This window comes from Carya illinoinensis, chromosome 11 (genome assembly GCF_018687715.1).
Source record: "Carya illinoinensis cultivar Pawnee chromosome 11, C.illinoinensisPawnee_v1, whole genome shotgun sequence".
Classification (NCBI taxonomy): domain Eukaryota; kingdom Viridiplantae; phylum Streptophyta; class Magnoliopsida; order Fagales; family Juglandaceae; genus Carya; species Carya illinoinensis.
In genome coordinates this window covers 3,364,436-3,376,337 of record NC_056762.1, presented here as the reverse complement: position 1 = coordinate 3,376,337, position 11,902 = coordinate 3,364,436, and the positions used below count along the sequence as shown (strand labels likewise).

The following is an 11,902-nucleotide window of genomic DNA, read 5'->3' as shown; positions in this document are numbered from 1 at the left end:
TCATTAAATAAACTCACAAATTGATTTGATATGATACGTTAAATCTATTTTATAATAAAAATTATTTTTCTATATAATATAACGTATCAAGTCACATTAATTTATAAGTTTATTTTTATAAAATATTCTTTATTGCTAAAGCATTTTTCTAAAAAAAAGTATTTAAAATGTTACATGCCAATTGGCAACCGTAATTTATTTATTTTTTTTTTAAAAAGTCATACTACATGTACAGGGAGAGAAATAAAATGGACAGTTCACATGTGGGTTACTGTTTATATTTATTGTTCATAAATAATAATCAATAATGGCCATCATTATCCACACGTGATTACTAATATTAGTTTAGATAAAATTTGACTAATATGTCACTTTTTACCTTAGACTAATCATTCAAAATTTAAACTATACATTAGATTAATCATATCATTTTTTATAATAATAAAATATTATTTTTTAAAAAGAAAAATAATATTTCTAATCGTGAAGTGTGTAACTATCGCATATTCGCTTTAAAAAAATGAATAAAATATATGATCCACGTAAAAAAAAAAAATTATTTTTTTAATAGTATACTCCATTTTTTTTCAAAACGATTACGCGATGTACGTTTACGCACTTCATGGTTGTATGTATAATTACTCTTAAAAAATATATATAATTTTTTAATTCATTTATTTATTTTTTAAATACTTTTTTTATTTTCTTTTTTCATAATTTCCAACAATCTATACATCAAAATACATAAAACCCATCTATCAACCTAAATTAACTTCATTTTTCAATACAAAACATTAAAATATATACGAAATCAACTTCAAGCTCATGTCATTTCCAAGAACCTAGAAATCTAAATCAAAATATGTAAAAACTATGTCAAATTGAAACACCTAGCTATTTGATATACAAGAAAAATGAGATATCTCTTTGGCCATTGAAATTGTAAATTGTTTAAATACTATATCTAACTCAAACTGGGATCCTTTTTTTGGCTGTTATCATTATTATCGTATGGGCAATTCATGTTTCGTGTCTTAGCAGTTAGCGATGTATACTGTAATTACAGCAAGCAATAGAGCCTTTTAAATGTAACTATTGCGGGTTAAAGGCTCAGAAACTTAAAAAGGCAGGGGAAAATTGGTAACCTGTTGTGGACTTGACTCTACAAGTTAAATTTGGAGATGCTGATATAAGGCGAATAACGTGTTATGTTTATCACGGGACGCTGGATCTTGTCATGGCTGGTTTGGTTTGAGGGGAAAGATAATCCTTGGTTAGATGTTATATAACTCATAAGCTCGATCTAGTGGAAATTCCACCCCACTTTTTTCTCTTCAACTCCAGCATCCATGTTCGAATCATTGGATTGGAGCCTTTTTGGTGGTAAAGCAAAGATTGTGAAGAAGATCGTGCAGGTTTTTTTTTTTAAAGTTGGTGTGCTTCAAGCAAGTTTTAGCCTACTTTAGACTGTATAGAGTGTCAAAAAACCACAGAATAATTTGTCGTTTTCGTTTTTGGATCTTCTTTTGCGAAAAAGAAAAGCACTTAACACATCATAATGCTTTTGAGGCTAAAGAAAAAGAAGAGAGAAAAATAGAAAAGTATGTTCGGACTTGGCTCACTTTCGAAGGTATAATCAGATCAACCCTATATGTTGTTCTTTTATATATCCTATGTCTGCCGTCTAATCGCTAAGAATCCACACGATTATTCTAACTTTTCTTTTATTTGTATTCAGGGCTAGAGCGTGTTGGGGGTTGCGAGGAATTAAATATTTATGCTTTGCAGCTCACTTGGACGCTGTTTCTGAGCAATGAACTCCTCGAACAATGGCACGCCGACGATGATCAAGGTGCGATTTTTACAAGTTTTTGTTCTGTTTTAAGATTAGTTTTGCATTTGGTTACTGAGAGAAGGTGCGATTTTCACAAGTTTTTGGTTTTTTTAACGATCGGTTGGGTCAGCGAGAAGGCGTTCGATTTTGAATATAGTTTTCAAATATAAAAAGTCTCGATCGGCATCTTAATGCTAGTTCATGTGGTTCTACAGATTAAATTTGGAGATACTCTCAAGCGCATGAAACTATCTTTCTACCATGGACGCCTGGAACTTACCATGATTGATTTGCTAGATATCATCTTAAGATAGATGTGCTGATCTACACACTCTATTTAAAAGATGGTAGAATCTATTATTAAAAAATGAGATTTTTTATATGAGTCTCGGATTGTCATTATTTTCAAATGAAGTACACGGAACTTTTAAAATCTTAAAACTATACAAATCATTTCACTTAGGACACATTTGGGAAACCATAGAATTATCAAAATGTCTCGTAACTTCATTTCTAACCATTACTCAAATATATATACTTTTCAATATCAAATATTCAAATTTTTCATCAAACAATTACTTAATTATTACACTCAAACACAAAACTCAATACAATTTTTATAAATTTTAAAATAAAACACAAAAATCAATATATTTTTTTACAAATTTCAAATGTAAAAGTACTTTAACTTTATCTAATCACTTTAAAAAAAATTTAATATATTATTTATTTTAAAATATATTTCTATTCAGTTTTTTGTCTCTATTTTTTTTTAAATTTAATAAAACATTTACATACGTTGAAATTATTTAATTCATTACTATTTACAAAATTTTGGAGTCTTATTCCATGAAATACTCCCACATCAGAATTTGACCTTAATTTATATTTTGATTGCTGTTGGTTATAAATCCCATTCTAATCATGTACTTAATTGTTCGCTGAATTCACTTCAAATCCAAATGGAAAAAAAATTATCTTGTGTTCATATAAATCCAGTCCCAAAAACTTCTGGAGGGTACCCAAAGCGCCACTGTGGATTTAACATTGACTTATAATCTGATTGTTGTGTTATAGGGTATCCATGCCAAAACGAACGTGCCATTGAAAATTTGGATTTTCTTCACCTCTTATCAAAGCTCGAGTACTTGTCAATCCTTATATATGGTGTTTTGGACATGGCATTGGAGCATCCAAAGAAATACAATTTATGCAACGTTTGTTCTGTCTAAACCAAGTGTTGTTTACCCCTTGAATGATTCGTTTCAATCCGTTAAGTTATAATTTTATAATTCAATTTGTCTCTTTCCAATCAGATCAAACTTTCTAGATAGATATTAGTTTAACACGATATCAGAATGTTTATTTAAATTTAATTAGAACATTTCACGTGTTGAGCCCATTAGCCCACACAAGAAGAACTAGGGTTTTAAGTTAAAATTTATAGCTTAACCTTTTGTAACAATCTGATCTTTCAAGGTCCTTCCAAGCGACTTACCTATGGCATAATTTTTCATGCCCAAATGATCGCATGCAATTTTGTTATCTTCTGGTCAGCAGCCTTTCAACTCAAACAGGAGAGACTCGAAAATCGAAAATCAATACAAAATTAATATATAATACTTTGAGAGGCATCCAGCCTCGAGTAAAACCACTAGTCGGGGATGAGTGCGTGTATGAATTTCATACTCAAGCAAAAGCATATCAAGGCAATAAAACTAGCTAGGCCGGAAGAGGTGGTTTGGAGTTTGGGTGGTACCAGGAAAGCAAAGAATAGAGTACCTTTCCTGTTTTCCACCCGTTGGAAACTGCGTAGGTGACAACCCAAAACTTAATTTTCCCAACAGGAAAAGCTTGGAATAAGGAAGCATAATACCACAAGGAAAGCGTTTGTATTTCAGGTTTCAATCCTTGGCGAAAAAGCAAACTTGATTAGCTCATCATTTTCAAATTATAAATAAGACTGCATCTAATTACATTACAAAGCGTCACCTCATCAACATTTTTTATTCAGGGCTAACGTTTCGTGGATTGCGAGGTAATAGTTCCGCTAGCTTTTCGTCTGATCACCTTGACGCTGTTTCTTAGCAATGGCTTATTATGACTCTGAGGATGACAGGGTGGACATCAAGGTGCATTTTTACTAGTTTTTGTTCTGTTTTTAGTTTTTAGTTTCGTGTTTGGTTGCTGGGAGAAGGTTGGAAAAATGAGCAGGCCGGTTTGTTGTGTTTATCATGGATTACTTTTCATGAATTTCTCTCTTGCTTTGGGGTTCTCGTTGTACACAATGAGATTAGTTCTGTTTTTACCTGTTGTGAACTTGTGGCTCTACAGGTTAAACTTGGAGATACTGTAAAGTGTATGAAAATTTATGATCGACCCGGGATGGATAGGTTGAGGGGGAAAATCCGTGATTCATTTAATATCCCTGCCGATGCTGACTTTACCCTGACATATGCTGATTATGATGGTGATGTGGTAACAATTTGTGATGATATTGATGTGAATAGGGCGGTGGGACGGGGCAGGATCTATGTCAAATTGAGCAACAACAAAGGTGTTAACTCCAACGCTCAAGCTGGTGGAACTACTTCTACCCAACTTACTTCTCTTCAAGTCCAGCATCCATGTCCGAATATCAAAACCGGAGTCATTTCTGAGGGTTTACAATCTGTTCCACAACAGATCTGTGAAGCACTTAAATTACATGAAGCACTTTTAAAGATTTCAGATCAGGATATAGTTTCTAAAGCTATCACTGGTCCTGTTCTTGTTGAGCTTGCTGATTTTATATCAAAGATGACGCAATCCTACCTCAATCTGGACTCGCAAACTACTCAATCTCGTGCAGACTCAACTACACAGAATAAAAAAAATATAAATAAAAATAAAAAAACTACACAAAATGTGGCTGATGGTTCAGAACTAATTCCAATGCCTTATGGAGATGGAGATAAGTCGTATTGGTAGCCTGCATAGAATGCATGATAATGAAATGGATGAGAGGCTGCTGAACAAAAACGAAGGAAGTATTGAGCATGCTGCAATGGATCTCATAGTGGGAACGGGAAGAAGGCTTAAGTTAAAGGCTCTTTACCATATAATATGTAATTTATAGATGTGAAGCAGGCCATGATGAAATGTGTGATGTATTTATTATATTGCTAGATAATCTGGTGATTTTATGCTACTGTGTTTAAGTCACGGGAGAGACGAAGAACTACATCTAAACAGTGCGGATTGGTGTTTACCAAAACACACCGTTTCATTAAACACCATTTCCTTCCCTTTCCCTTTTCCCCTTTTCCGTCTCCCTTCCCCTTCCCGTCTCCATCGCCTTCGCTAGTTAGGATTCTCCCTCCCCGTCACCACGGTCAGTTCCCCCTCCCTTTCCCAGTCGCCTAAGGTGATTCTCCATTAAGCAAAATGCCCTCCTATTTCACTCTCTACTCGGGCTGCGGCATTCTTGGTAACCTTACCTATCTATTCAAACCTATGCATAAAGAAATTGATTCAATTGTTACCGAATTCTCAAAGTAATAACAATTTCTCAAAACCAAAAAATTCCTGATTGTTTGAAATACTTATTTCCAAACCGATTATGACAAAATGCTATTGTGAAAAACGATGACAATGAATTGAAAAAATATAACACCGAATGAAAAACGATCACACACGCAATCACACACGACACAGGATGTACGTGGTTCGGCAAATTGCCTACGTCCACGGGAGCTGCAGAAGATTTTTATTATTGAGGAATCACACTACAAGATGGGTCACAACACTGTTCATCCACAGTGTTTTCGTAGCTGCTCTGTTACAGACTTAAGAGGCAAAAATCAGATTTATAGTTCAAACGGCGGAATCCCTAAATCGTATGTTCGCTCGAGCGGCGTGTCGAGCGCGCGTCGAGCGAACTTCCCTTCCGCATCCCGCTCGAGCCCACTGTCGAGCTGACGTCGAGCGTTCGACTCTGCCTGATTTCGCTCGAGCGGCCAATGCCTCCGCTCGAGCGAACTCCTCCTGCTCGAGCTCACTGTCGAGCCAACATCGAGCGTTCGACTCTGCCTGACTTCGCTCGAGCGGCCAATGCCTCCGCTCGAGCGGTGTGGACCAGACTCCACAGCACTCAACAATTCTCCCACTTGGAGACTGGTACACTCGCTGTATCTCCGTCTTCCTCAAACATGATATCCTCCACCTCTGCAACTCACTGCTCCTGTCTTCATTCTAGAAGACCAACTGAAGTTGCGCACAACTTCAGTTTCTCAAGCGTAACACCCTTTGTCAACATATCAGCAGGGTTCTTGCTTCCACATATCTTTTCAAGTAACAACTGTCCGTCATCTAACAATGACCGTATGAAGTGATACCTGATCTGAATGTGTTTGGTCCTGGAATGGAATGCTGGATTCTTGGCAAGGAATATGGCACTCTGACTATCACTGTGGAGAGTGCCTTTCTGATTCTTCTTACCCAATTCTTCCAAGAAGCCTTGTAGCCATACCATCTCCTTTGCAGCCTCTGACACTGCAATATACTCAGCTTCTGTTGTAGACAAAGAAACTGTTTTCTGTAAATTTGAACCCCATGACACTGCAGTACCACCAAGTGTATAAACAAAGCCCGTGGTACTCTTTCTGCTGTCAATATCTCCAGCTAAATCAGCATCAACATAGCCCTGCACCTCCAAGCTCTCTCCAGAGAAACATAAACAGGTTTCTGAGGAACCCTTTAGGTACCTCAAAATCCACTTCACTGCTTCCCAATGTTGCTTTCCTGGGTTACTCATGTATCTACTCACAACTCCCACTGCATGGGCAATATCCGGTCTTGTACAAACCATAGCATACATAAGTGAACCAATGGCTGAGGCATAAGGAACCTTACTCATGTAATCTCGTTCCTCCTCTGACTCTGGTGACTGATTCTTGCTGAGTCTGAAGTGACTTCCCAAGGGTGTGCCAACTGGTTTGGCCTTGTCCATATTGAACCTGCTGAGTACCTTTTTCACATACTCAGCCTGTGAGAGTCTCAACGTACCTCTGACTCTGTCTCTGACAATTCTCATGCCAAGGATTTGCTTTGCAGCTCCCAAATCCTTCATTGCAAAGTGCTCTGACATCTGCTTCTTCAGATTATTGATCTCATCAATACTAGCCCCTGCAATAAGCATGTCATCCACATACAATAGCAAAATAATATAAGAATTGTCAAAATGCCTGACATAGCAACAGTGATCTGCCTGACATCTAATATACCCTGCACTGTGCATAAAGTTGTCAAATTTCTTGTACCACTGTCTAGGAGCTTGCTTCAGGCCATACAAGCTCTTCTTCAGCCTGCAAACTGAACCTTCCTTTCCCTGTACCACAAACCCCTCAGGCTGGTGCATGTAGATGTCTTCTTCAAGGTCTCCATGAAGAAAAGCTGTCTTCACATCTAACTGCTCAAGAAATAGATCTTCAGTGGCAACCATAGCCAGTACCATCCTGATAGTTGTGATCTTTACCACAGGAGAAAAGATCTCAGAGTAGTCAATACCCTGCTTCTGCTGAAAGCCTTTTACAACAAGTCTAGCCTTGTACCTCTTACTGCCATCATGCTCAGTTTTCACCCGGTACACCCACTTGTTGTGTAATGCCTTCTTCCCTGATGGAAGTTCTGTCAACTCCCATGTCTGATTCCCTAGCAAGGAATCCATCTCGTCTTTCATGGCCAGCTCCCACTTGCTAGAATTCTCATCTTGCAAGGTTTCTTCATAACTCTGCGGTTCTCCACCATCTGTCAACAGAATGTAATTCAAAGTAGGTGAGAAACGCTGTGGGGGACGTATAGTCCTAACTGACCTGCGAACTGCAACTGTAGGAGTAGACGGTTCTGAAACTGCCTGCGGAATAATAGGAATGGGTGTACTGGACCCACTCTCCCCGTCACTCTCATCTCTACACTGCACTGTGACCTCTGGCAGGTCATCCAATCCTACAAACTCGGACTCCTGAGGAGCTACTGCAGGAACTGTACTCGACTTATCCTTGTACATCATTTTCTCATTGAAAATCACATTCCTGCTTCTTATGATTTTCCGACCCTGATCATCCCAGAAACGATAGCCAAATGCCTCGTCTCCATAGCCAATGAAATAGCATTTCTTTGACTTAGCCTCAAGCTTACTGCGAGCATCAGAATCAACAAGCACATAAGAAAGACAACCAAAGGTTTTAAGGTGAGAAAACTTAACCTCTTTCCCGCTCCAAACCTCCTCAGGCAATCCACAATCCAGTGGAACTGATGGCCCTCTGTTTATCAAATAAACGGCAGTGCTGGCTGCATCTGCCCAGAAAGTGGGTGGTAGTCCAGCGTGCAACCTCATGCTTCTAGCACGCTCATTAATGGTCCTGTTCATACGCTCAGCAACTCCATTTTGCTGTGGTGTCCCAGGAATGGTCTTCTCCATTCTGATACCCTGAGCTGCACAGTACTCCTTGAACCCGCCATCAACATACTCACCACCATTGTCAGACCTCAAACACTTTAGTTTCAAGCCTGTCTCTGTCTCAACCATGGCTTTCCAAATTTTGAAAACATTAAATACTTCAGATTTATGTTTCAAAAAATAAATCCATACCTTTCTACTATGGTCATCAATGAACGTAACATAGTAGCGAGAACCTCCAAGAGATGCAACTGGAGAAGGACCCCACACATCTGTGTACACAAGATCAAGTCTTCCTGTCTTTGGCGTCCTGCCACTTTTCAAGAAGCTGACCTTCTTTTGCTTCCCCATAACACAACTCTCACACATACCGAGATCAACTGTCTTCAGTCCTGGTAGCTTGCCTCTAGACAGAAGTTCCGTCATACCCTTCTGACTCATATGGCCAAGCCTACAATGCCACAAATCTGCTGTGCTCTCTGCAACGGTAGTAGCAATAGTGTCAATTAAACCAGTAGTCATATAAAGTGTACCAGTTTTCTTACCCCGAGCTAGTACCAATGCCCCTTTTGTGACCTTCCAGGTGCTATCTGAGAACACCACTGAATGACCACACTCATCAAGCTGTCCAACAGAAATGAGGTTCTTCTTCAACTCAGGAATGTGCCTGACCTTTTGCAAGGTCCATTTGTTCTTGCCAGGGAGTGCAATGTCAATGTCTCTCATCCCCACTACGTTCAAAGCCTCACCATCAGCCAAATATACCTTCCCAAAATCACCTGCAACATAATTCCTCATTAGTTCCCGGTGGGAAGATGTATGGAAGGAAGCCCCTGAATCCAGTATCCAGTCATCAACTGGACTATGAACTGCAAGCAATAGTGCATCCTGTACTTCTTCAGTTACCACATTAGCACTATCATTCTCCGTCTTCTTGGGGTTTTTGCAGTTTTTCTTTATGTGACCAGCTTTGCCACAATTCCAGCAAGTTGCCTGCTGACCAGGCCTCGACTTGCTCTTGCCCCTATACTTTGATTTTGATCTTCCTCTGTTTGAATTCCTGTCATGTGATCTCCCTCGAGATTCAACATTCAGGGCTGAACTCAAACCCGAGGTCTCGCCTGAATCTTTCCTGCGCACCTCCTCAGCCAAAATCAAATCACGAATATCATCATACTTCAGTTTATTTTTACCAGCAGAATTACTAACAGCCATTCTCATGGCTTCCCAACTATTTGGCAATGAAACCAATAGTATCAGTGCACGTATCTCATCATCAAATTCAATTTCAACAGACGACAATTGATTTGTGATAGTATTAAAATCATTCAGATGTTGTGCAACAGACGTACTATCTGCCATTTTCAAATTGAATAACTTTTTCATCAGATGTACCTTGTTATTCGCTGACGGCTTTTCATACATACCTGACAAAGCCGCCATGAGATCCGCCGTCGTCTTCTCCTTGATGACGTTGTGTGCAACGGATCTCGACAGGGTTAATCGAATAACCCCCAGAACCTGTCGATCCAACAGATTCCAACTAGCATCATCCATCTTTTCCGGTTGCTGCCCCAATAGTGGAAGATGGAGTTTCTTCCCATAGAGGTAGTCCTCTATCTGCATCCTCCAGTATCCAAAATCCGTGCCATCAAACTTCTCGATCCCCGATACCTTCAATTCATCTCCAGCCATCGTTTCTCCTCAGACCCGAACCTGGCTCTGATACCAATTGTTGTGAAAAACGATGACAATGAATTGAAAAAATATAACACCGAATGAAAAACGATCACACACGCAATCACACACGACACAGGATGTACGTGGTTCGGCAAATTGCCTACGTCCACGGGAGCTGCAGAAGATTTTTATTATTGAGGAATCACACTACAAGATGGGTCACAACACTGTTCATCCACAGTGTTTTCGTAGCTGCTCTGTTACAGACTTAAGAGGCAAAAATCAGATTTATAGTTCAAACGGCGGAATCCCTAAATCGTATGTTCGCTCGAGCGGCGTGTCGAGCGCGCGTCGAGCGAACTTCCCTTCCGCATCCCGCTCGAGCCCACTGTCGAGCTGACGTCGAGCGTTTGACTCTGCCTGATTTCGCTCGAGCGGCCAATGCCTCCGCTCGAGCGAACTCCTCCTGCTCGAGCTCACTGTCGAGCCAACATCCAGCGTTCGACTCTGCCTGACTCCGCTCGAGCGGTGTGGACCAGACTCCACAGCACTCAACAAATGCTACTAAAGTTAGAATTCTTGTCATTTCACTCAACCAAGGTGTCTACAGTGTATATAGCAAACAAACATTGGAATACTCAACCCTCAAGTAATCGTGTCTAAGCATCTTTATGAGGTCAGTCATGCCATGGAAAAAATCATGATGTGATCAGGTTTGAAACTTTTAATATTCACTTTCAATCCAAACGTCTTTAACCTCCAACATAAATTTTGAATCTCAAGAGTTTCCATGTAATTTGAGTTTTCTTGGGATAAGAAAACAAGCAAAGCAACTTTCACCAAAGCCTTTCTTTTTCACGAAACACCGCACAAAATATCAGACCTTCTCACTCCATGCAGCTTCAACTTGGCAGTTGGCTGTTGTTCTATTTTAATTTACATAGAAAAAATATCATTGAGGTGTACCTGAACTGCTCATGAGATATGGCTTATCTCATATATTGCAAACCCATTGAAGTAAGAATTTGTTTTCTCTCAACTTTATCCGTTCTAGAAACACCCAGAAATAGTTTTTTTATTGGTTCATATTTGTCAAGTCTGATGCGGTTGGCTTGCAAAGTTTTGGGTGATCCTTTAGTTGGGTTTCATTTCTGGAGCTGAGTAAATAAGCAAAAAATCTCTCGCTTTCCGCTGCCCTTTTTTCTTTTCTTTTTTATTTTTTTTTTTTGTTTTCTTTCCTCTCTATCTTCGTTATGGTATTACGTACCCAGAATATATTGCACAGGCCTACCTAGAAAAGAGTTTATTTTCTTAGTTAATATATCTCAAGTCTAACGCAGAAAAGTCTAAAGTTATGGGTCTTTAGCAGATATAGGAATATCACAAGGCCATTGTTTAATTTATAGTCTTTACTCAGAAGCCTGCAAATAGTTATTCACTTGCTGTGGCATGAGTTTCACAACCAAAATCAAGTAATATGAAAGGCACAAAAAGTCATCCGGTTCAAGTTATTGGACTGAAGAGCAAAAGACGATACTAGTTTGGAGATACTATTTTGTTACTGTGGGATTCCATCTCAGTTAAGGATTTCTAACAAGGCTAATAGTTTTGGCAAACTATTTTACAACTCTCCAAACTAGAAGATCAACAAATCATGTGGATTTTTTCAATAGATTGATCTTGAAATGGAATAAAATACTTTTGGCAAGATTATGTTAGAGTTACCTCAACGAAGGAACGATTGGACAAATTTAGAGCGCGTAATGAGTGAACAAGTTAAATTTAAAGTCATGGAGAAGAAGTATAAGAGAATCTTAAAAGTCTTATTATTGTCATGATTTTGTTTTGTTGTGATTTGCGCTATAATCATTTTGTATCCGAGAAACAATAATGTATGTCGATTCAGTGCTCAGATATGATTATTAGATTGTTTGTAATCATCTTTCGTG

At 38.8% G+C, this 11,902-nt stretch overlaps 1 protein-coding gene across 5 annotated transcripts; it reads left to right on the top strand.

Moving 5' to 3' along the window:
- Nucleotides 1–1,397: 1,397 nt before the first annotated feature.
- Nucleotides 1,398–5,024, top strand: LOC122281521 (protein JOKA2-like). Of its 5 annotated transcripts, XM_043093063.1 has the most exons (5): nt 1,483–1,630; nt 1,739–1,852; nt 3,682–3,735; nt 3,849–3,966; nt 4,169–5,024. In XM_043093063.1, the coding sequence occupies exons 4-5, from the start codon at nt 3,925–3,927 to the stop codon at nt 4,802–4,804; spliced, it is 678 nt and encodes a 225-aa protein (XP_042948997.1). In that variant the 5' UTR covers nt 1,483–1,630; nt 1,739–1,852; nt 3,682–3,735; nt 3,849–3,924; the 3' UTR covers nt 4,805–5,024. The 5 variants fall into 5 exon arrangements, with proteins under 5 accessions (XP_042949000.1, XP_042948999.1, XP_042948997.1 ...); XM_043093062.1 differs by lacking the exon at nt 3,682–3,735 and having other exon boundaries at nt 1,484–1,630; XM_043093066.1 differs by lacking the exons at nt 1,483–1,630; nt 3,682–3,735; nt 3,849–3,966 and adding an exon at nt 1,398–1,415.
- Nucleotides 5,025–11,902: the final 6,878 nt, after the last annotated feature.